This window comes from Cydia strobilella, chromosome 8 (assembly GCF_947568885.1).
Source record: "Cydia strobilella chromosome 8, ilCydStro3.1, whole genome shotgun sequence".
In the NCBI taxonomy this organism is placed as follows: Eukaryota; Metazoa; Arthropoda; class Insecta; order Lepidoptera; family Tortricidae; genus Cydia; species Cydia strobilella.
Genome location: NC_086048.1, coordinates 16,143,933 through 16,165,185, shown reverse-complemented (window position 1 = coordinate 16,165,185; position 21,253 = coordinate 16,143,933). Strand labels below are relative to the sequence as shown.

The 21,253-nt window shown below is 36.1% G+C and overlaps 1 protein-coding gene and 1 long non-coding RNA gene across 2 annotated transcripts in view; one reads left to right on the top strand and one right to left on the bottom strand.

Annotated features, from left to right (window-relative positions):
* LOC134743807 (uncharacterized) overlaps positions 1-21,253 on the top strand; it is a 576,396-nt gene that overhangs the window by 313,091 nt on the left and 242,052 nt on the right. The window lies entirely within an intron of this gene.
* LOC134743753 (alanine--glyoxylate aminotransferase 2-like) lies at positions 363-13,365 on the bottom strand. The gene is made up of 10 exons (XM_063677397.1): positions 13,224-13,365; positions 12,254-12,344; positions 11,611-11,729; positions 9,656-9,890; positions 8,605-8,698; positions 6,057-6,271; positions 3,768-3,987; positions 2,557-2,801; positions 1,977-2,148; positions 363-757 (listed from the first exon to the last, which is right to left on the bottom strand). The coding sequence occupies exons 2-10, from the start codon at positions 12,313-12,315 to the stop codon at positions 671-673; spliced, it is 1,449 nt and encodes a 482-aa protein (XP_063533467.1). The 5' UTR covers positions 12,316-12,344; positions 13,224-13,365; the 3' UTR covers positions 363-670.

Sequence of the window (21,253 nt, the reverse complement as noted above, 5' to 3'; positions counted from 1 at the left end):
GTTAAAGGTACAGTATGTATAAGTTACTCTATGGTTTACTAAAAAGGCTAGTGCTGCACTCTGGTGGCAGAACATTGCAGTAATATCCCCTATTCTGTTATATCTATCTTCTATATACATCTATATAAATGCGTGTGTCGTGACTGACTGACTAATTCATCAACGCAGAGCCGAAACTACAAATGATATAAAGTTGAAATTTGCATAGTTGCATTTATAAAGTGTACAAGAGATAAGAAGCATTTTGAGAGATTCAACTCGACCCCTAAGGGGGTTAAAAAGGGGATAAAGTTTTGTTAAAACAAAACTTTATCCCCTTTTTAACCTTGCTTAAAAGCTAGGAACTTGAAACTTCGTAAAAAGGTATTATATTAAAATAGAAGGAAAGTAATAGCAGGGTTTTTGGAAACTCGTCCCCTAATATGGTTAAAAAGGGGTTGAAAGTGTGTTTCGGGAGATAAATCCACGCGGACGACTTTATCTATGCGTGTCTTTGGCGGTCAAAGGTTAACATGTTCTGTTACTTCTGTTCATCTTTTAAATACATTGTAAACGTAAAAATAATAAATTAAAAATCATTAACATTAACCATAAAATCTAAACTTAAAACACATATTTACAGATCATGATTTGTAGGGACTAAAGCTAACTTTTAAATGAAATTAGGATGTTATATTATACTTTTAACAGCAGGTTTTAAACTGCTTATGACCAAGTCATTGTTGGCTTCCATATTTGTGAGAGGAGTGACCGAAACCTGTAACAAATAAAACACCAAAGTTAATAATATACCTACCTATTTTGATTGTGACAGTCTGAAGGGAAATATCCCACATTTTTTTTGTACACCAGAGTCCTAACCACGTCCTAACCCATGACCGTCATATCATGAAATGATTGAAATTATTTAGGCTAATCACAATTCGTGTATTTTAATAAGACGAATTGGTATTAAAATTTATTTGTCATTAAGCAGTATATCTTGACCTCAACATCCTTAAGAAATATACATAAAGAGGCCACACAGCGCTAAGTTTTTAAAACTTTGCACTAATTCGTAATAGTAATTCCAGCCCTATTACTACCCTCTTCATTGTCGTGTTATACATTGTTATGTATGTTCACTGTATTGTATAGTATGTTGAATGGCCTTGTTTGTTTAGGGCAAGTAATTCCTGAGGTCAGAGGGTGGATGTGTACCTATACTATATCAATTCTAATTCAAGCTTTTTTAGCAAATTTAACACTATTAACTACACTACACCTATGTCACCTATACCAAATTATAATATGTGTTTCATATTTTCAGAGTGGCCCAAGACAGAAAAAACTGGCAAACCGCACAAGGCTTTACACCTAAAATATTTATAATAAAAAATAACAATGTATTCGGTTACCGCGATAGTTACGTTACTCATGAAATAAAACTACCCCGTGTCACCCCGTTGACCACGAACGCTGTAAACTTGTAAAGGGTTCGAAACGCTGGGATGTAGTAGAGATTCAATATACGCGATATAATCCGTTTTCATAGTTTTATTTCATAGATGAAAGCTAATAATTCAAAGAGAACAAAATTATATGCAGAAAAATAAAGCTTAAAATAAATAATGTAATTCAAATTGCTAAATAAATGAGTCAGGCGTTTCAAACTTTTTCATCGTTTATTTTGTGCGTTGTTTGTTTGCTGAACGAATAACTAAAACCACTGCCTGCCTAAAAAAGTCGCCGTAATATGTTTAGCGACACGTGCTTTTATAATTCATTGTAATAAAATAATGGTAGGCAAGGGGTGTAGGTATTTATGTAATTAATAGTTTCATAATATATGTGGCACTAACACAGTACCTACCTACTACATACCTACCAAACTTTCGTTTGGAAATAATATATGCACCTAAATCATTTTGGATTTGCTGCCCCCCCCCCCTACCCCTAACCCATCGACATCGACTGACGAAGTGTACAGCTCTTACCTCAAGTTTAATACTGGTGACCGGCAGCTCGGCGTCCAGCTCTCCCAGCACCCTGTCCAGCGTGTCGACCAGTCTGTCGGCGTCCTTGATGGTGAACACCATGGGTGGCTTGAACTTTAGCACGTTGGCGTCGGGCCCGTCGCGGCTAATGAGGATTTTTTCTTCTCGCATTCTGTAAATAGGTATGTTCTTAGAGTGATTGAAACAAACTTGTTTGAAAAATACTGCCGCTTCTTCACACGTGCGCTTTCTTCCAGTGATTGGTGTGATATTTTTGAACTGACTTTAAACTTTCTAAGGATTCTAAAGTATTTCATTGGTTGAGATTTTTTTCGTATCGATGAAGTTGAAATGCAGATGAAGACTACAAAATATCAGGTCCAGGTGAGGTAAAGTGAGCATAAAGTATCATAGGTGTGGGCATGCGTCATCAAGGAGAAAATTACTAACTAAGAAAAATTGTGGAAACTTCATGGGCCAGGACACTACATGGCTTTCGATCGTGGAGTTCATCGTTATTAAGTACAAACTTTAGCCATCTGGAAACGACGAAGAAAAGGGATAAGTAGGTATTAGTTACCTGTTAACAATATGTTTCGCTTCCGCCGTGGCTGGTGTTCTTGCGCCTCTATCCGTCACCAGCTCAACGCCCACGAACAGGCCTCTCCCTCGCACGTCGCCAACTAGCCTGTGCTTCAGCTTGAGGTCCGCGCAGCGCTCCAGCAAGTGGTTGCCAACCCTATCGGCGCGCTCCATTAGATGTTCGTCTTCGATGACATCGAGCACGGCGTTTGCTATGGCGCAGGACACAGGGTTACCGCCGTACTGGAAATAAATGGTTCTTTATTTATTTGAAACACGTAATGCTAATATCAAAAAGTCGTTTAAAAAAGTCTAAGAGCTGGCGCAAGATAGGAAAAAGGATACTCCACCGACAAGAAAATAACTTGAGAAAATAACAACTAAAATAACTCTTAAAATAACGCCTGTTCGTGGGCGTTGAGCTGGTGACGGATAGAGGCGCAAGAACACCTAGGCCAAACACATGATTGGCGCGAGAGTATCTCGCCGCGAGATAGACTACCGGCCTTTTATTAACTGTATGAATTAAAGGGGGACGGGTAGTCTATGTCGCGGCGAGATACTGTCGCGCGAATCATGTGCTAGCCCGGCCGCCACGGCGGAAGCGAAACATATTGTTAAAATAAAATAAGCTCAATGTGCACGAGTATTCACGACAATTTTTTTAGGGAAATGCCTTTAATCTCGATTTGAAGAATTAATGACAAATGAGCAGCTTAGCTTGGTTTATTTTTGCTATTATATGCAGCAAGGGTTTTTTTACAACCTGTAAAGCTTGAGGTATAAAATTACAAGCCTCCTCGAGTTATTATATTTAAGAACACCCAGGTATTGCAATAGTTGCAGCAAACCTTTCACAACTATAGATATGTACAATGGCAAAATGCCGGGATAATGGGAGGAAGAAGAAGAGAAGAGATGTACAACGGCCATCAGATACCTATATCGGAGCGGCCAAGGTGCTAAAAATAACTCATGCACTTTAGCGTCTTAACCTCCTGCCTACTCTTATTTTTAATTTGAACTATATATTATACCACATATAGAACGGCGGTCTATGTCCTTTGAGTAGGACAAACGTTTAGGCACAAGGTTAATAATACAGACTTTGTTCAGATATTAGTGAATACTTAGGCCGCTCCAAAATATCTGATGGCAACTGTGCCTACCACAAGATAAACATGTGACAATCACAACAGTATTACTCACCGTATTAAAATACTCCACGCCCGTATCCGCGAAGCTCTTCGCAATCTCCGGCGTGGTCACCACCGCGGCCACTGGGTGTCCATTACCCATCGGTTTCCCCATGGTCACGATATCGGGTACCACATCCTGGGTCTCGAAGGCCCACATGTGGGTGCCGACGCGGCCGAACCCGACTTGCACCTCGTCGGCGATGCATACGCCGCCCGCTTGCCGTACGTGCCTGGGAAAAGGAATAGTTGAATAACATTGAGACATGATTTTGCTGTGAATAGGACATAACATAGGGAGTTTGTAATGTAATCCTTATTGCAATGTTATAAGATCTGAAGTATTTCTGCTTATGTGCCTTGTTTTAGCTTACCTATGTTTGTTTGGCTTGGAACGCGAAGTTTCACTGTTTCAGTTATAAAAAAAAGGACTTTCCTTTAGTAAGCGATGGCAAAAAGTGGAGACAACACTAGGAAGATCAAGATATTTTTATTTATTAGGCCATTATTGATTGCTAATAGCTTTCTATTTCGAATCAATTGCAATCGGTGCCTGGCCTTACTCAAGAATATGATAACCAATATTCATGATTCACAGTCATGATGCTTACCGATTAGATAATAATGTTTTCTTTCGTATTATTTACATTTTTTTATCGCAAGATGCTACTAAAATGTACCTACTTTCCCGGCCAAAACTAAGTATAATATTGACTCGAGCGTTATTGCCATTGCGTAGATAGATATACGTACTTATATAATATATATTTGAAGCTTAAGGTACGTAGTGTAGATCCTATTTCATTTATCAGTACTAACAAACGCAAAAGCTTCATGACTAGAATCCTACTTTTATTTACTTGGAACCGCTTGTAACTAGCTTATTAACAAAGTAATTTACGCAATCGTAGTACCTACAGATAACGTCTGATAATGTTGCATATGTACTTTATCAGCGTGTTCAGCATGTGAACAGCACGTGAATGCACAGAGTAGGCCATGCGACTGGGTTAGTATTGATACTTCGTTTATTGGGTTCCGTACCAAGAAGTTAAAAAGGAACCCTTATGGTGCGACTCTGTCTGTCTGTCTGTCTGTCTGTCACATTGCTAAATATCTCGAGAACTACTTGATTTGAAATTTGGAAAAAAACTTTCTTTTTTTTAGTATGAGAAAGGGCTCCGTCCGTAGAAGTAATCATGAGGAATTTTATCGGGTACTTTCTTATGCTTATAAAAAGACTACGTATAGGTTAGGTATAATATAATAAGAATTAAAGAAAAAAGTATTTAGAGGGATATACAGTACCTATATAACACAAACTATGTTTCTTAAAATTTTTAGGGGAATAAATATTGAATAAACTTTCCTAAGAAGCTTTTTTTATTTAGTTCCCGTTGGTACCTAATTGGTGCATGCCATTTAGTTAGCTCACCCAGTAGTTGATATGTAGTTCAATAATAAATTATCCAGTATTATGCCACCAGACATCAATCAGTCTTTGACCTCAAGATAACGATGCATTACGAAATTAGGAAATTACTATAATTGCAGATTGCGTGCAGCCCGTTGAATAAAAGTTCTTAATTTAGAGTTTTCCTATTGTTATTTATAAGTTTCTGTCCTTTCGGTATTTTTTAGAGTAAAGGGAACTGAGGCTGAAATAGCTAGGAACACACATATAACCAAATAAACAAGATACATATTATCTTGTTTATTTGGATGTCAATTTTCATCAACTAGGTCAAAGGAATACGAGTAGGCTCAGACCTCAGATATATAAATGAGATAGAGAGATAGAGACCTTAATTTGCATACCAGTGTGTTACATAGGTATATAATGGACCCTGGATGGGTATAGGAAGGGTATAGCAAAACATGTTGTTCACTATAATGGGTTTCTCGGAACTAAGTATTTAGGTATACCTTGATATTTAGCAGTTCTGCGAAGGAAAACATCGTAAGGTAACCTTTACTGAGAAGATTACCTTCACACACCTTCGATTTCCTGTATTTAGGTACATTGAAATAGTGTGGGGAATACAGACTGCTTCCTTCTGTAGGTACAATCTTAGGCCATAAGGGTCTACAGCGAATATCTAAAATTGAAACTTCGCTATCTGCCTCTGTAGGTATCGCTCTTGCATATTCGAGCAATAAGTATAGAAAGTCATAGGCATATTAGGTATACCTAACGAAATTTTAGAACGACAGAAAGACAAAAAGACGAAACAACACTAGATGAGTCGAGTAGCGTTAGGCCCTCTTGTAATAAATAAGAAGAAAACATTGGTAGACTTACTCGTAAACCTTCTGCATGTATCCATGAGGCGGGATGATCTGCCCCCCGCAGCTCTGCAAGCTCTCGGCTATGAACGCGCACACGCCGCCATGTTGCTTCGTGGCTGTGTCACACAGGTTCCTCACGTCTTCAGCGTACAGGTGACCCAGCTCCTCTTCCGAACACGAGTCTTGAGGGCATATGTATTTGCCCCTGTATGTGTCGGGTACCGGTGCCTGTTGTTATGAAATTTGTGTTACAAAAATGATATGTGTACCTATTGTGCTACTGTGTACCTGTTTTTTAATTAAGGATAGGATTTTTAAAAATAACCGCGAAGGAAATATGCTTCCAAGTAATCTGTTACTTGGGAGCATATTTCCTTTTGAAAAGTAGTCATAAATTCAATCGTTAAATAGTATGTATCTATAATTTTGATGTTATTGTTCCTTGAAATGAATTATTACTGCAATTTAGTTCAAATTGCTAACTCTAAGTACTATCTATTGAACGCCGTAGGGTATTAACCTAAATTAAGGCTTCAAACTGAATTCCCTGTTAGAATATATCATTTGAAAACTTTAACAAAAAGATACCTGCCTCGTGCCTGAGGATGGATTCCCAAAGAATCCGAAACATGTCGCCAAAAGCGACTAAAAATAACAGTGAGTAAAAACCGTACTGATAAATATTTTGAAATATGTCTCAAGATAGTTTAAGTGCGATAATAACAGACTTTTTTAGTAAAGGCATGGTTTCCTACTGGTCCGACTGTAAACAATAAACAGTCAGCACTGACTGTTTATTGTCGCGAAACCACAGTTTCGAGTTCCGCGCCAAGCCCCCGGCTGTTTACTATGAAGCATCGGGCTACGATCAATACCTACTCATCAATTTTAATTTTAATTTTAAATATAATAATGCATGCTGTGATTGCCTGTAAGTGGGGGATCAATAAAAAATGTGCCCTTTTTGTAAGTTAATACTAGTATGTAAATTGTATCTTCTGTTGGTGATCCTAATAAACAAATAAATAAACAAATAAACAGGTATCGATTTAATGTAAGAAGCATAAACATTACTGTGCTATTTTATATTGTGCTTTCCGGTATTTTTTTCTCTTTTGCAAATATCTGGGTCATCAACACAAACTAGGTTGGAATCTCTTCTGTGGGCATTCCTAAAGTACATAATGAGAAGGTACACAATATATAAAGTGGTAATCCTTTTCTATTCTCCTGCGTGATAAAATTATTACTTATGTTCACAAGAATGACGCTTTTCGTTTGAAATCTGTTACTACTACGGATCCATCTGGAGTCAGGCTGACATGTTCACCTAGAGTGTCCAAAGCCTCCATAAAAACCAGATAAAAAAAAAACTGTAGTCACATGTATTTTCTTTTTTTTGACATGAGGATTATTACTGATTTCCGAGGCACATGATATAATTTATAAATAGCATAGTAAAGTTATGTATGCTTATTCAAGGTAAACTATCTCGTAACAGGTGTACAGGTTCAATTAAAGTACGCTAATCTTACTATTAAGTAATACATTTACATTTTAAAGATCCCCATTAGGGGATCCTCATTCGGGAACATGAAGCTATTAAACAAAGTCCATTAAGCCATTTAAGCCCGTTAGCTAATGTATGCAGGATAATAAATCAATTAACTTTTCCTGGTTCTATGGAAACTTTGTTGTTTATTGTATCGTTAATAATCGGAAACTCAATTCGTTAAGCTATTATTAACGTTTTTAGAAGTATGAAAAATTGGGTATGAATTAAGGAAAGCATATGGCAAAAGTTAGATGCTCAGTTTTTAGGGTTTCGTACCCAAAGGGTAAAAACGGGACCCTGTTACTAAGATTCCGATGTCCGTCTGTCCGTTTGTCTGTCCGTCTGTCACCAGGCTGTATCTCATGAACCGTGATAGCTAGACAGTTGAAATTTTCACAGATGATGTGTTTCTATTGCCGCTATAACAACAAATACTAAAAACAGAATAATATATATAAATATTTAAATGGGGCTCCCATACAACAAACGTGATTTTTTTGCTATTTTTTTTTCGTAATGGTACGGAACCCGTCGTACGCGAGTCCGACTCGCACTTGGCCGGTTTTTATTTACTAACATTAATATTAATAGCTTCGTGTTCAAGAACGACTTAAATCGATATAAAATAAAACTGAGCGTTTACCTAACCTAATGCCTATATGCAGAAAATGTTACCACACTGAGTATTTTTTGCAACAATTACAGTTGAAAAGCCATTCAGTTATACTTCGCTTCATATTTTAAGATAAATCTTTATGTTGTTAATTTCAGTTAATTACCGCAGTAAACTCGAAAGGCTTTGCTTTTTCTTATAAGAGTAGGTAACTAAAGGACAAAACTATCTTCTAACAAAATGAGTTTCACTAAACGTCTAAGTAAATAAGCATACTTCATCCTTATTATTATGAAATTGAGGGTGAGATTATTCAAACAATAACTGAAAGAATTTTCAAACGTAGTTACTGTGCAATGTATTCAGTGCGGTAGTAAGGGCAGGCTAACTCACCACGTGAACCCAATCTGGTTTCTCGGGCCCACCGGGAAGGTTCAGTTTGTAGGGCGATACATCAATCATAGACGTGAGGTGCCCATGATAAGCACTGCAACAAACAGGCGCTAGAAGCACCCTAACAACACTTCGAGGTGCTCGAAGTTACCACAGATACATTCACGCAAGTTTCACACGGTTTGTTGGCTTTGAATTAGGTTTAAAGGGTATTTAGGAATGTTAAAACCTAGCGGTTCGGAGCTCTTAACCTATAAAATAAAATAAAAAGTACAAAACAGGTACATAGGTAAACAAAATCTTCCTTCAAATTTAGGGGTATAACAATGTTTGGACAAAAACATGGTCATTTAGTTTAGTTTTTCAAAGGGTTCCATATAAAAATTTCAATAGTTTGTTACTCTAGGTGGTTTGATGGTTTGTTACTCTAGGTTAGGAACCTCTAAGGTAGACGTCAGAGTGCTCGTCACCTGTCATCTTTAAACTTAACAAGTAGCTTATTGTTAATAAAGGTGACAGCAGTGTGTGTCATCTATTGAGCATTCGAATGTCGAGCACTAGGACGTTTACCTTAATAGGTGGTGTCACAACATTTAAGTGAAATAAAATGTGTAAATGAGCAAGATAACAACAATAGACTTCAGGATCTCGTCAAGAGACGTTAGACAAATTTAAACTATTTTTTAAGTTTAAATAGATAATATTTTCCCATTTTTTGCACAATGCTAATAAAGGATGACTCACGCTAGACCGGGCCGGGCCGGGCCTTAGCTTCCGGCGCTTCGTTTTCTATGGAAAGCAACACGTGATCACCGATCAGCCGTCATAGAAAATGACGTGTCGGACGCATCGGACCGGGCACGGGTCGGTCTAGCTTGAGTCATCCTTAATTCTTCCTATAGATACATTCGTAAATACCTAATTTTTGCAAAGTTTGATACCGATTCATATTAGAAATTCAAAAGTAAGCCAACAAACAGCATTCATTTCTTTCATACATATGACGTGAGACCCCCAAATTTCAAAACCATTCACACATAAATATACTTACTGGTCAAGTGTGATCACGTCTTTTTTGTTGGTGTGCACTTTTGCGAGCCGCATGGCGAGATCGTTGGCCTCAGAGCCCGAGTTTACGAAGAAGCAGACAGAGAGGGGCTCGGGCAGGGTCTTGACGATGCGTTCAGCCAGAATGACGAGCTCGTCATGGAGGTAGCGGTTGTTGGTGGAGATGAGAGACATCTGGTTCCTGCCGGCTTCCACCACGTGAGGATGGCAATGTCCGACTAAACAAAAAGATACGATACTTAAAACATCGTAGCATGTTACAACTTTATGTTGATAAGGCCAGGATTACACTTGTAAGTTTTACTTACGTAAGTAGGGACACAGCTATACTACAGAATGGGATATGAATATCGTTATCTCATTCTAGTAAATAGCTTTGTCCCTACTTACGTAAGTAAAACTTACAAGTGTAATCCTGGCCTAAGATCGAGGAAAACAACAGAACGATAAGTGACAGTAACAATAGTCTCCAATGAATGATAATGACAAAGTTCAACATGGAAAACTTTGCTCGATGTTTGACTCTAATAATTTGCTATGTGATGATGAAGATGGCTTGTATTTCTTGCCACGACTAATAAGAGCACTGCACTGGTTCGGTAAAATAAGTCAGTTTTTTTTTGTGGTGGCACTGTCCACTGAACTCTTTTAATCGTAAAAACATAGCTGCAAACAAATATTTCAGCAAAAACATTTGCGCTATTAACACATAAAATTTAAAAATATGTTTAACAATGAAACTATTGTCATGTAGAATTACAAGTATCAGGGAACTGACTTCTAGATATTTTACAAAAGAATTGCCTGTAAAATAAAATTCCTGTTTTCAACTGAAAAGAACATACAAGGTGTTTTTCCTCACTAACGCCTTCACAGATCTGGGTCCGTCTCGATATGTGTACGAGGAATAAGGAATACAAAATACGGGGAGTACCTAGTACTATCTGCTTAATATTTCAAGTAGCTTCAGTAAAACTTTGTTGAAGTGTATTTGTCTTTCTTTGAAACGTAATAAATATAAAAGCCTCGGTAGAGCATACTATTTTGTGCCATTTGGAGTTGAGACTCTAGGCCCATGGGGTCCCAGCGCGCACAAGTTTTTTGCAGAAATCGCGAAGAGTCTGGTTGACGTAACTGGTGACCGAAGAGCTGGCGGATTCCTCTCAACGTATCAGCATTGCGATACAACGAGGAAATGCCGCCAGCATCCTTGGTACAATGCCTCAAGGGCCTATTTTAGATTTAAGCTAGTTATTAATTTAGTTTAGTATATGTACCGTAGTACCACTATGTATATCTTTTATGTAAATAAATTATTTCTAACTTCTAACTTTATTATTCGAATTAAAACTGTCGTGACCCATACTAACATTAAGCTAATTTTACGGTTTAACTCACGTATTAATGGAGACCTAGGCTCTTCGAACCATGTCACGCGTGACTAAAAAATACGTGATGAGTTAAACCTAAAATTAGCTTAACTTTATTATTAGGTATAGGTACTCAATATTAAATAAATAATTCTTACACAAGGAGGCTTGTGTTATGGGTACTCAGACAAAGATATATATAATATATAAATACTTAAATACATAGAAAACACCCATGACTCAGGAACAAAAATCTGTGCTAATCACACAAATAAATGCCCTTACCGGGATTCGAACCCAGGACCATCGGCTTCGCAGGCAGGGTCACTACCCACTAGGCCAGACCGGTCGTCGAGATATTAAAATAAAAGCTCTGTGAAAAGTTGTGTCAGGTTTTGTATGTGTAGTCATGTTGTATGAATACGAACTAGATATAAATAAAAACCTCTATAAATAGGTCGATGTAATATTTGCTATATCTATATCTGTAGGTATATATAAAGTTTGATGAGAATTTATCAAATAGATAGTTGGTGGCAGGTTCCACAGATTCAATAGCAAGACGTACCGTGTGCAACATTATTGATGCAGTCGAGATATCTCTCGCCTTGCTCATCGTACATAAACTGAGCAATGCCTCGCACTATCTTCAGGGGAGAAGACCGGAAAAACAGCTGACAGGCGGCTCTGCAAACAAATTAATTGTTAGGGAGTGGATTTACATGATTATTTAATGAAAGGCTAAATATTAATCTTCGCCTCTCTAGCGATTCCAGACATATTAGAATTTACTTAGATAACTATTTTCATTAAATTCTACATAATTTACTAAAATTACAGGTTTTAAAACTGGCATTAGTAGTAGATACTTACAAGATTTTAATGACAATTTAGGCACTTAATGACAAATGTGCAAATACAAAGTAACTAATGACTTGTTAGTTTTACATACTTTATCTATTAGTATTTCATATATTAGAAAATTTATTGACCAGTACAAAAAACCATCCATACGTTTCTTATCAAGGCAGCACTTTAGGCTATTAAGCAACCAAGAAAAAGTGACGTTACAAACCTACATAATATTGCAAGAGGAACATTTGAATTAAATAGTCAAACATTTCCACAGACAGGTAAAAATAAAATTAATTTATTCAAATTTCCTTGCCCGCCCTTACCCAATAAGTAATTGCTAAAGATAATCAACTTACCCGATGTGTTTCTCACGGAGTTTGATGGTCTCAGATTTGGGCATCGACTGAAGGTAAGCCATTTTATTGGTTGACTAGATTAAAACTTATTCTGCAAAAAACAAAACACGTCTTATTTTTTCCCGGTTGCATAAAAAACTGACTCAATAATGGCTATCTTTAAAGAGCAATAAATATAGAGTCGTGACTTGGTTCAATTTACACTATATGTCAATGCTTATCGTGGGCATATCAATATAAGTGCTAATTACTTAGTCAGAACATATTATTATATGTTAATGAATTAATATAAAGGCAAATAAAATGTAAATAGCAAATATTTGCGTTAAATAGAAGACCTCTCCTTTGGTATGATAAAAAGATTTCTTTGACATTATAATTATTTATATAAGTAGGCATCTTCTAGTTTGTGCTCAGAAAATCGGCACAAACGAAAATATTATCCAGTTTTATTGAAAAACACGAAACGTTTTCAAAAATGAGATATCAATTTTGCCACGCTGCGCGCTGTACACAGTCAGCTAGTTAGGTACTCGTCGCTTTTAAATATTGAAATATTGAAAACGTCCAGTTACCCCTGAAACCCCTGTTACTGACAGGCTAGCATGAGTGCATCCAAATTGGAAGTGCATCTTACTTCAACAAAAATAGCGTACAAAATAATAACGAAAAATTAACCAAAAATAATTTAGGTACTTATTAAAAACCTTGTAAGGACAACCGCTTTTACAATAATGACCTATCAAAGTAGGTACGGGAGATTTAAGTGAAAAAAAAAACTATACTAAGGTTGGCGTGGCCCGTGCTGAAACCAAAAATATTGATCGGTAATACAAAATAGAAAAAAGTCTCGCTGATATACCTAAATAGGTAGTGAAATACCAAAGGCTAAATATAGGACATAACTTTATTGACACGCGCCTGAGTAAAAAATATTGACCCGAACTAATCAATAAAAAAAATATCTTACCGAAACGAATATATAAATAATGGAATACTGAAAGGTTTGAAGAACTAAATTATACTAAGGTTGACGTGGATTGGCGCGAGGCCGAGCCTGGAATGCTGGCCGGGAAGCGATGAGCCTGATTATATACGCCAGGCGGCGCGGCGCGCACACCCATGCCGCGGCCAATGAAAACAAAAGCGCCTCGTTATCTTAGCTGATAAGCACCACGCGGTCGGAATGATGCTACCACCGGACGAACGCATGGTCGTTAAGGGCAGGCTCTATTTATCGAAGGATCGATATCTGATAGCTTGTACTTATACACGTATCATACTCGAACTCATAATTTAAGAACACATTAAAGGTGCAAAGGTTTATACTTTTATTTGGTATGTACTATTAAACTCAATTGCTTTTCGTTGGGAAGAATTGCTCTTCTTGCGTGATAAGAAGAGGTCAGCGGGTGAGCTATTTACCTTATAATTTGACATGCCTTACGTCATATTATAAATTATAAGGCAAATAGCTCACCCCCGCCGACCTGTGATAAGACCACTTTTTGTCAAAGTTTACCTATTATAATTATGTTTTCTTTATTGTTGGTTTATTTGCTTATAAGGGCGTAATGAATGTTTATTATCGGATTAACAATTATTATTATTCAATTAAAAGTGAACCTAAAAGTAACTAAGAATAACAACTTATAAATAAAAAAAGATTAAAAAACAAAACTACTCTTAATTAAAAAACATCTAAATAAATAAGGGCGTAATAGTATTTGTACGTACTGATTATATAACAGGCCAAACTTCGATACTGATACGGATTACGGGTTACTGATACGGAGTAACTTTAGTAGCTCTTCAACAACACTGAATGAGCTGCTGAATAAGTTCTGAATAACCTTGAAAGTAGCAAAACAGCATTGAATAAGCTCATATTTACCTCGAATTTTAGATTTGTACGTCATATTAAATATTCATGCTAGTGGCAGAGAGTTTGGAAGATCTTAACGTACATTTATGTATTTAACCAAAATTCAAGTCCGGGTGTAGCGTAAATCTAATTTGCACGGCACGCTGCGGACTCGGCACGGTCAGTGGTACGTCAGTCTAAGTATATTGTTCCAGTGCGCTCGCTTCAAGCAGTCATAAAAGACACAGTCAATTGATCAAGAATCATCATCTGTACTATGCGTTAGGTTAGGTTACAGAGAGATCGTAGCTTTTCGCTGCCAAACATCGGGCTTGTTCCTTTTTAGGGTTCCGTACCCAAAGGGTAAAAAACGGGACCCTATTACTAAGACTCCGCTGTCTGTCTGTCCATCTGTCACCAAGCTGTATCTCTTGAACCGTGATAGCTAGACATGCGGTTGAAATTTTCACAGATGATGTATTTCTGTTGCCGCTATAACAACAAATACTAAAAACAGAATAAAATAGATATTTAAGTGGGGCTCCCATATAACAAACGTGATTTTTTTGCCGTTTTTTGCGTAATGGTACGGAACCCTTCGTGCGTGAGTCCGACTTGCACTAGGCCGGTTTATTTGTTAGATAGCGGTGATATACTTTAAGCAGTATTTTTATATTATCTGACAGCAGTGTTAGTCATCCTTAATTAGGCAAATCCACGGCCAAGTGCCCACACCGGCGACTCGTGATATGTCGTTGGCTAATCGATACTTACCTTAATTGGTTACTCGATAATCGTTTAACTAATCGCGAAGCTAATCATTAACTGTTTTATTCCCAATCCCTTAAGACATACTTATTTAATGGTAGGGCTCAGTTTGATATATCACTAACGATACCTACATGTTTATGACTTCCAAGTTTTATATATATCATGTCTTTTTATTAATTATATAACAATTCAAGTCTTGGAGACCCTTTACATCTCTGGATAATTTGATGATCTTTTTTATTATTATATACATTTTATCTCTGACACCTAGAGACTTTTACATCTCTAAACAATTTTAGTACTTCTGTTATTTGTATAGTTTTTATTAGTTTTTTTTTTCTTGTGTAATTTAACATTTATATTTATGTAATTGTTTTTTGTAATTTTGAATTAATTTTATTGTTTGTAAAAATTTACATGTAAAAGTGCCCCTGTGGCCTATTTGCTGAATAAATGTTTGATGTTGATGTTATACATTCGGTTTATAAACTCGACGAAAACTAATTTTTTGTAAAGTAAAACTTACCCAGACCGAATACCATATTAACCCGTTCGATGCTATCCATGATGATAGTTGCGCCTCTACGAAACATTTTCGTGACGTCATCAGCAGTCGTAGCATGTGCTACGCTACGACGTTACACTATAGTACATGCAACCTTGTGTATGGGCTAAGTTCTATTGCTAATTTCATCTAAATGGTTAGGGCCGTTTTCGAAAACGGATATACATATAATCCTTATAAGTAAGTACATAAAAAAGTACATAATAGATACATATTACCCGTTATAATCTATCAATCGTAAAAATATATCTATAAAAAGCGACGTGTTTTTTTTGTGAAAGGATGCAAGTATATAGATACTTAAAATTGATTTAATTTTTTATCTTTATTTGCATGACACTATCAAATATTAGGACTTTGTTAACTTCTTCAGTTGCTGTCCGTATTAAATCGTTGTAACAATGTGACGATGGTGTAACTACTTCGGTTTATCATCATAATGTTGTAGAATTAAGGTGCAGCTCATGCTATTACGTGAAATAACAAACCAGAATACATTTTAAAAAGCTAACACTATAAACTTTCGGATTTTAAAGTCCGCGCGAAGTAAGGTACACATTTGTGATGATAAATGTTTCCAAACGAGCTGCGCATTCTGTAAATTTTTCACGCTTGTTTTTACTGAACGAACATTTTATATAATGACTTAGTTTTTCTGCTGGTTGTGTAGGGAAATACTTTATACATACACACATACAGAAACACACTACGTGATTATAACGTTACGGTATTACATTAGTTACCAATGTATTTAAGTTTTATAAGAGAATGTACGTAACGTTTATGACTATAGGCTCATAATATTGTCTTCGGTTACCGCGATAGTTACTCATGAAATAAAACTATGAAAACGGATTATATCGCGTATATTCACCCGCCACCCGTTGACCACGAACGCTGTAAAGAGTTCGAAACGTCGGGATGTATTATAAATTCAATATACGCGATATAATCCGTTTTCATAGTTTTATTTCACTATAGGCTCATGTAGATTCCTGAAGTAGAATGTAAAGGTCGAATAAAAAGATAGTCAAGATGTTTAATTATTTTCTGACCGTACTCTTATAAATAGATCAACCTTGTTTAAATATATAGCAACTATGATAGCGTTAGGTAATAAGTAATACATATAATGTTATATTTGTTTAGCAAACTTAGTTGCGGAATATTCCTTCTATTTATTTATAAGTACCTGCGAAATTACGTCAAACCACTTGTTAGAGCTATCACATGTTTAGAACACAGCGCTGACTTTGCATGTTTGCTTATTTGTTAGGAATTGCAATAAAAGGTTTTATTGAACTCAGGTACGAAAGTGTTTTTCTTAGGTCAATGAACTTGGGTATGAATTGACTAATTATTTTTTATGTAAATTATTCTTTAGTGTGTAGGTATATTTGCCGAAAATATATTTTTTTATGATGCGATAATTTCCAGATACATACCTAATTTAGTTTCGGGCTTAGAAACTATGATTTTGAATAATTATTATAAATTCTGTTAACCATAATGTGAGTATTATGATCCGAGGAATGCATTAGCAAAACCGTGGCGTGGATGTTTTTGTTGAAAATTATGAATTCATTTTCTTACCTTATCATTAACGTTAATTTATATATAATCGTTCTACCTATATATACAGGTTGGCCCTAAAATTGGTTGACAAAGTTTTTTCTAATTATTTTATTAAGTACTTACGTAACTAGTACAAAATAAGTTAAAAATTAAAACGTTTTAAAAGAATACAAGCTACGTAAAGCACAACTCCCTGAGGATAAAGATAAAAAGTTCGCTTGGAGAAATGTCGGTTGATTAAGCAACATGCCGCTACTGAAAAGTGGGAAAATGTACTTTTTACTGATGAAAAACTTTTTTGTATTGAACAGGCCCATAATCACCAAAATGACAGAATTTACTCTTCTAGTCACCTTGAACAAGCCGCAATCTTCCTCATCGCCAAAAGCAGGATTCAGTTATGGTTTGGGGGTTTGGGGTGGTATTTGCAGTAGTGTGCAGCAGTGGTGCAAAGACAATTTTCCCGGATTTATAAGTTCAAAAGAGTGGCCACCCTGCTCGCCTGATCTAGATCCAATGGATTATAGTTCGTGGTCAATCTTAGAAACAAGGGCCTGTGCTTACTAAACACAAAAGTGTAAACGCTCTAAAAGCAACACTTACCAAATAATGGGAAAAAATATCCTTGGAGGAGCTGCGGCATATCGTTGAAAATTTTAACAAACGTTTGCGACAAAATTTTAACAAACGTGAATTGAATATGTACCTATTAGATAACATGTAACTTGGCGTTATGAATAAACTATCTGTATAAGTATTTGTATCTGTGTTTGTGTATCAAAGCGAAAGGAGGCTATTTCGAAGACAATTAATGTTTGTTGCATAAAAAAGGCTGTAGTTTTAATTTTCAACTTATTTTGTACTAGTTACGTAAGTATTTAATAAAATACTAAAAAAACTTTTTGCCAACCTGTATATTGTGATCGATTGCTACTGGTGCCTTTTTATTTTACCACATGACTAGAGCGTCGGTTATAACGGCATACTAATTAAAAAGCCTTTTAAAAAGACGATTGAACAACCTATTATTTTGTACATGTTTGTATTATGTTGAATGAAACTGCAAAACACAACGCAACGGCTAATGGCCCCGCTGTTACAGATAGTCGGCGATTTGTGCTAATATTCCTATTTAGCTAAGAATAACAACGTGTTTTCATAAGGTCGACGTCATCTTTACTTTTACTTTATTTATTCACGGGGATGCGATACGCCCATCCTTTAGGCTACCAAAGTAGAGATGTAAAAGTTAATTACGATTACAGTTTTATTATATGTTTACATAATTTACATATGTTGTTATAATTAGAAATTAACATTAGAATAACGTATGTATAGTCCGGTGGCCGACTGCAAAAAACCCAACCGCTACCCGTCAGCTACCTTATCAGTAAGTATTTTCTATTTTTTTATCAGGTAGGTTTTAGACTAGTATTATTCAATTGTCTTCGTAACCTTGTTATATGCCTACCTACTTTAACTTTTTTTTTTCAAACAAACTATTTATTTGTAAACATAGGCAACAGTGTTGGTACAAAAAGGGTGTGAGAACGCTATCTTTCGCCGACAGGCATACAAACAACAACAAGAGTGCATTGATGACATTGTTATTAAAAGAGAGTGACTTTAGCGTAATCCTGTAAGGTTACACTAATGATAAAGCTTGTTGCCTACCACAAGATAAGCTTATTTGGTTACCTTTTACGTATTCTGAAAACACGTCTAATTTCGTTAGATGTGCTCCGCTCAAAAACAATAACAAAGTAGATATAGAATTACTGAAATTCTAACTTCAGAAAAGCATAAAGAAAAGATAAAAAAAAACCGGCCAAGTGCGAGTCGGACTCGCGTTCCAAGGGTTCCGTACATTACACAATTTAAACAATGTATTTTTTATGTGAAATGTTTTTAAAAAACCCGTAGGGGTCGAATCAAAAACTAAGTAATTAAGTCCGACTCACGCTTGACTACACATTTCTAATAGGTTTTCCTGTGATCTATAGGTAAAGAACTATTTTGTATTTATTTTTTTAATTTTAGACCCAGTAGTTTCGGAGATAAAGGGGGGGAAATGGTCATTTTTTTGTATATTTTCTTGAATAACTTCTAAACTGGTTATCCTAAAATTATAAAAAAATATATTTGAGTTTCTCACAATGAGCTCTTTCGTTTGGTACGTAACACGATATATTTTGAAAAACTTTATTTTTTAATTTTCTCATTTACCCCCCAAAAGTGGCCCCATGTTTAGCCTTTATTTGTTTACGTTACATATCCATCTTTGGATCACAAACTTACATATGTATACCAAATTTCAACTTAATTGATCCAGTAGTTTCTGAGAAAATAGGCTGTTGCAGAAGGACAGACAGACAGACAGACCGACAGACAGACAGACAGACAGACGATAGATGCACGAGTGATCCTATAAGGGTTCCGTTTTTTCCTTTTGAGGTACGGAACCCTAAAAACACAAATTGCAATTCGAACCGCAGTTATTTCCAAATAAACGCCATCAAAAACGATACCCATATCGATTTAAGGGAAAATGAAGGACGAAAAACAAAGGAGGCTCATTTTCTTTCAGAGGGAACCTCATTAGGCATCCGCAAGGTCGTTTCGAGCACGGGTTATTGACCCCTCCGAAATGATTTTCGCTTATCTTTGATCTTATCCCGTATAAGTAGGGTTCGTTTTTGCGTCTCTAGTAGATGAAGTTGATGTTCTTATCGTTTTACTTTTAAAATGTGTTATGAGTAAAGCTAGGGATGACTCATACGTAAATAATTTGTTTTGGCTATGATATATTATTCATAATAAGCCATTTACCTGGCTAAGTAACCAATATATTCATTATGCAAAGGTTCGGTCAACATTAATTTACGTACCTACCCAGTCTTAGTAATGTAACTAATTAGGTACTATCGCGTATAATTGAGTTTTAAAATTACCTCCGACGTTTCAAGGACGGCATTGTCCCTGTAGTCTCGATGAAAGACTGGCTAAAGTTGACATCAACATCTTCTAGCTGCGCGAGTTTTTCGATCTACCCGCACTTGACCTTATTTATTTATCCACTTCAACGTTTTGCATAGGTTTTATGATACGCGATTAAGTCCCGTTTTCGTAGATAAATAATAATAACGCAATGGAATATAATTATACACATAGACACGCAACAGCGTGTCGTTCAAAAGAAGAGACTGGCGACAGTGGCGACGTAGCGACTGTGTTATATTACACGAACCATTTGGAGCCACAACACTACATAACACAATTGTTATTTGTACAATAAGAGAGCAGTTTGATATTTCTTCGAGTGCTTATTTTGAGTCCCGTGTAAGCGAAGGACGTGAGCGTAGCAAGGGACTCAAAAGCACACGAGATGTAAATAACTTTGATCTCGTGTAGTACCCACACAAGGTACACAAGACCTTTCGCCTCAGCACTCAGCAGTGAGAACATATTTAGGAAGAAAAAATACAACCTGAAAAAATGTAATCCTTTGATCAGATGGCGCCACTAGCTTTGGCCTACTCTCGTATAGAGGGCGTTGACGGTTTCGTTTGTTATTTATAATTTTAACGCATATCAGTAAAAGAAATTGATTAAAAATCATATAAAAATAATTTATGCAAATAAAAAAAACATTTATCCATATTCAAATACATTTTAACGTATTTTTATAAATCTTCATTTTTAGTTTTAAAGTATGTCGATAGATGGCAGTGAATTTAAAGTGGTTACAAAATTTACTATGACAGTACCGCTCTGTCCGCTCTATCTTATTATATCCTCTTTGATAATGCGTAAAATATAGTGTTTAATTAAATTTGGATCTTTTTTATTAATTATTTATTACGAATTCATACTTGTAGGTGTTATGGACCGATGCGTTCTGACTTATTTCGAGGGCAACCGTCAATATACCGTTGAATGACGTTTGAACGTTTTTGTCTCTTTCTTTTTGCTAATGACGTGAAAGGGACAGAGGGAATACAATCCAAGTATTTCGAACTTGTATTAGGCCCCGCTCGTCGAAATGACAATCGAATATAAAGGTCACTTGAAAGCCACATTGTCTCACTCAGTGAGAAAAATGCGATTTTGTTCACTGTTTTTAAGTAGCAAAGTACCCATGTTCGTCCTGCTGAGGTGAAAATAGTTATTTGTTATACAAGAGTGCAAAGTTGTATTTTATCCGCGAGTGTGGAATTGAAACACG

What these genes read in the sequence shown, in the direction of transcription:
- LOC134743753 (XM_063677397.1), bottom strand. Translation starts at nt 12,315, where the DNA reads ATGGCTTACCTTCAGTCGATGCCCAAATCTGAGACCATCAAACTCCGT. An exon ending in CATCAATAATGTTGCACACG is followed by an intron (nt 9,891 to 11,610) that starts GTACGTCTTGCT and finishes CTTTTTGTTTAG; the next exon opens with TCGGACATTGCCATCCTCAC. An exon ending in GCGTGGAGTATTTTAATACG is followed by an intron (nt 2,802 to 3,767) that starts GTGAGTAATACT and finishes ATTTATTTCCAG; the next exon opens with TACGGCGGTAACCCTGTGTC.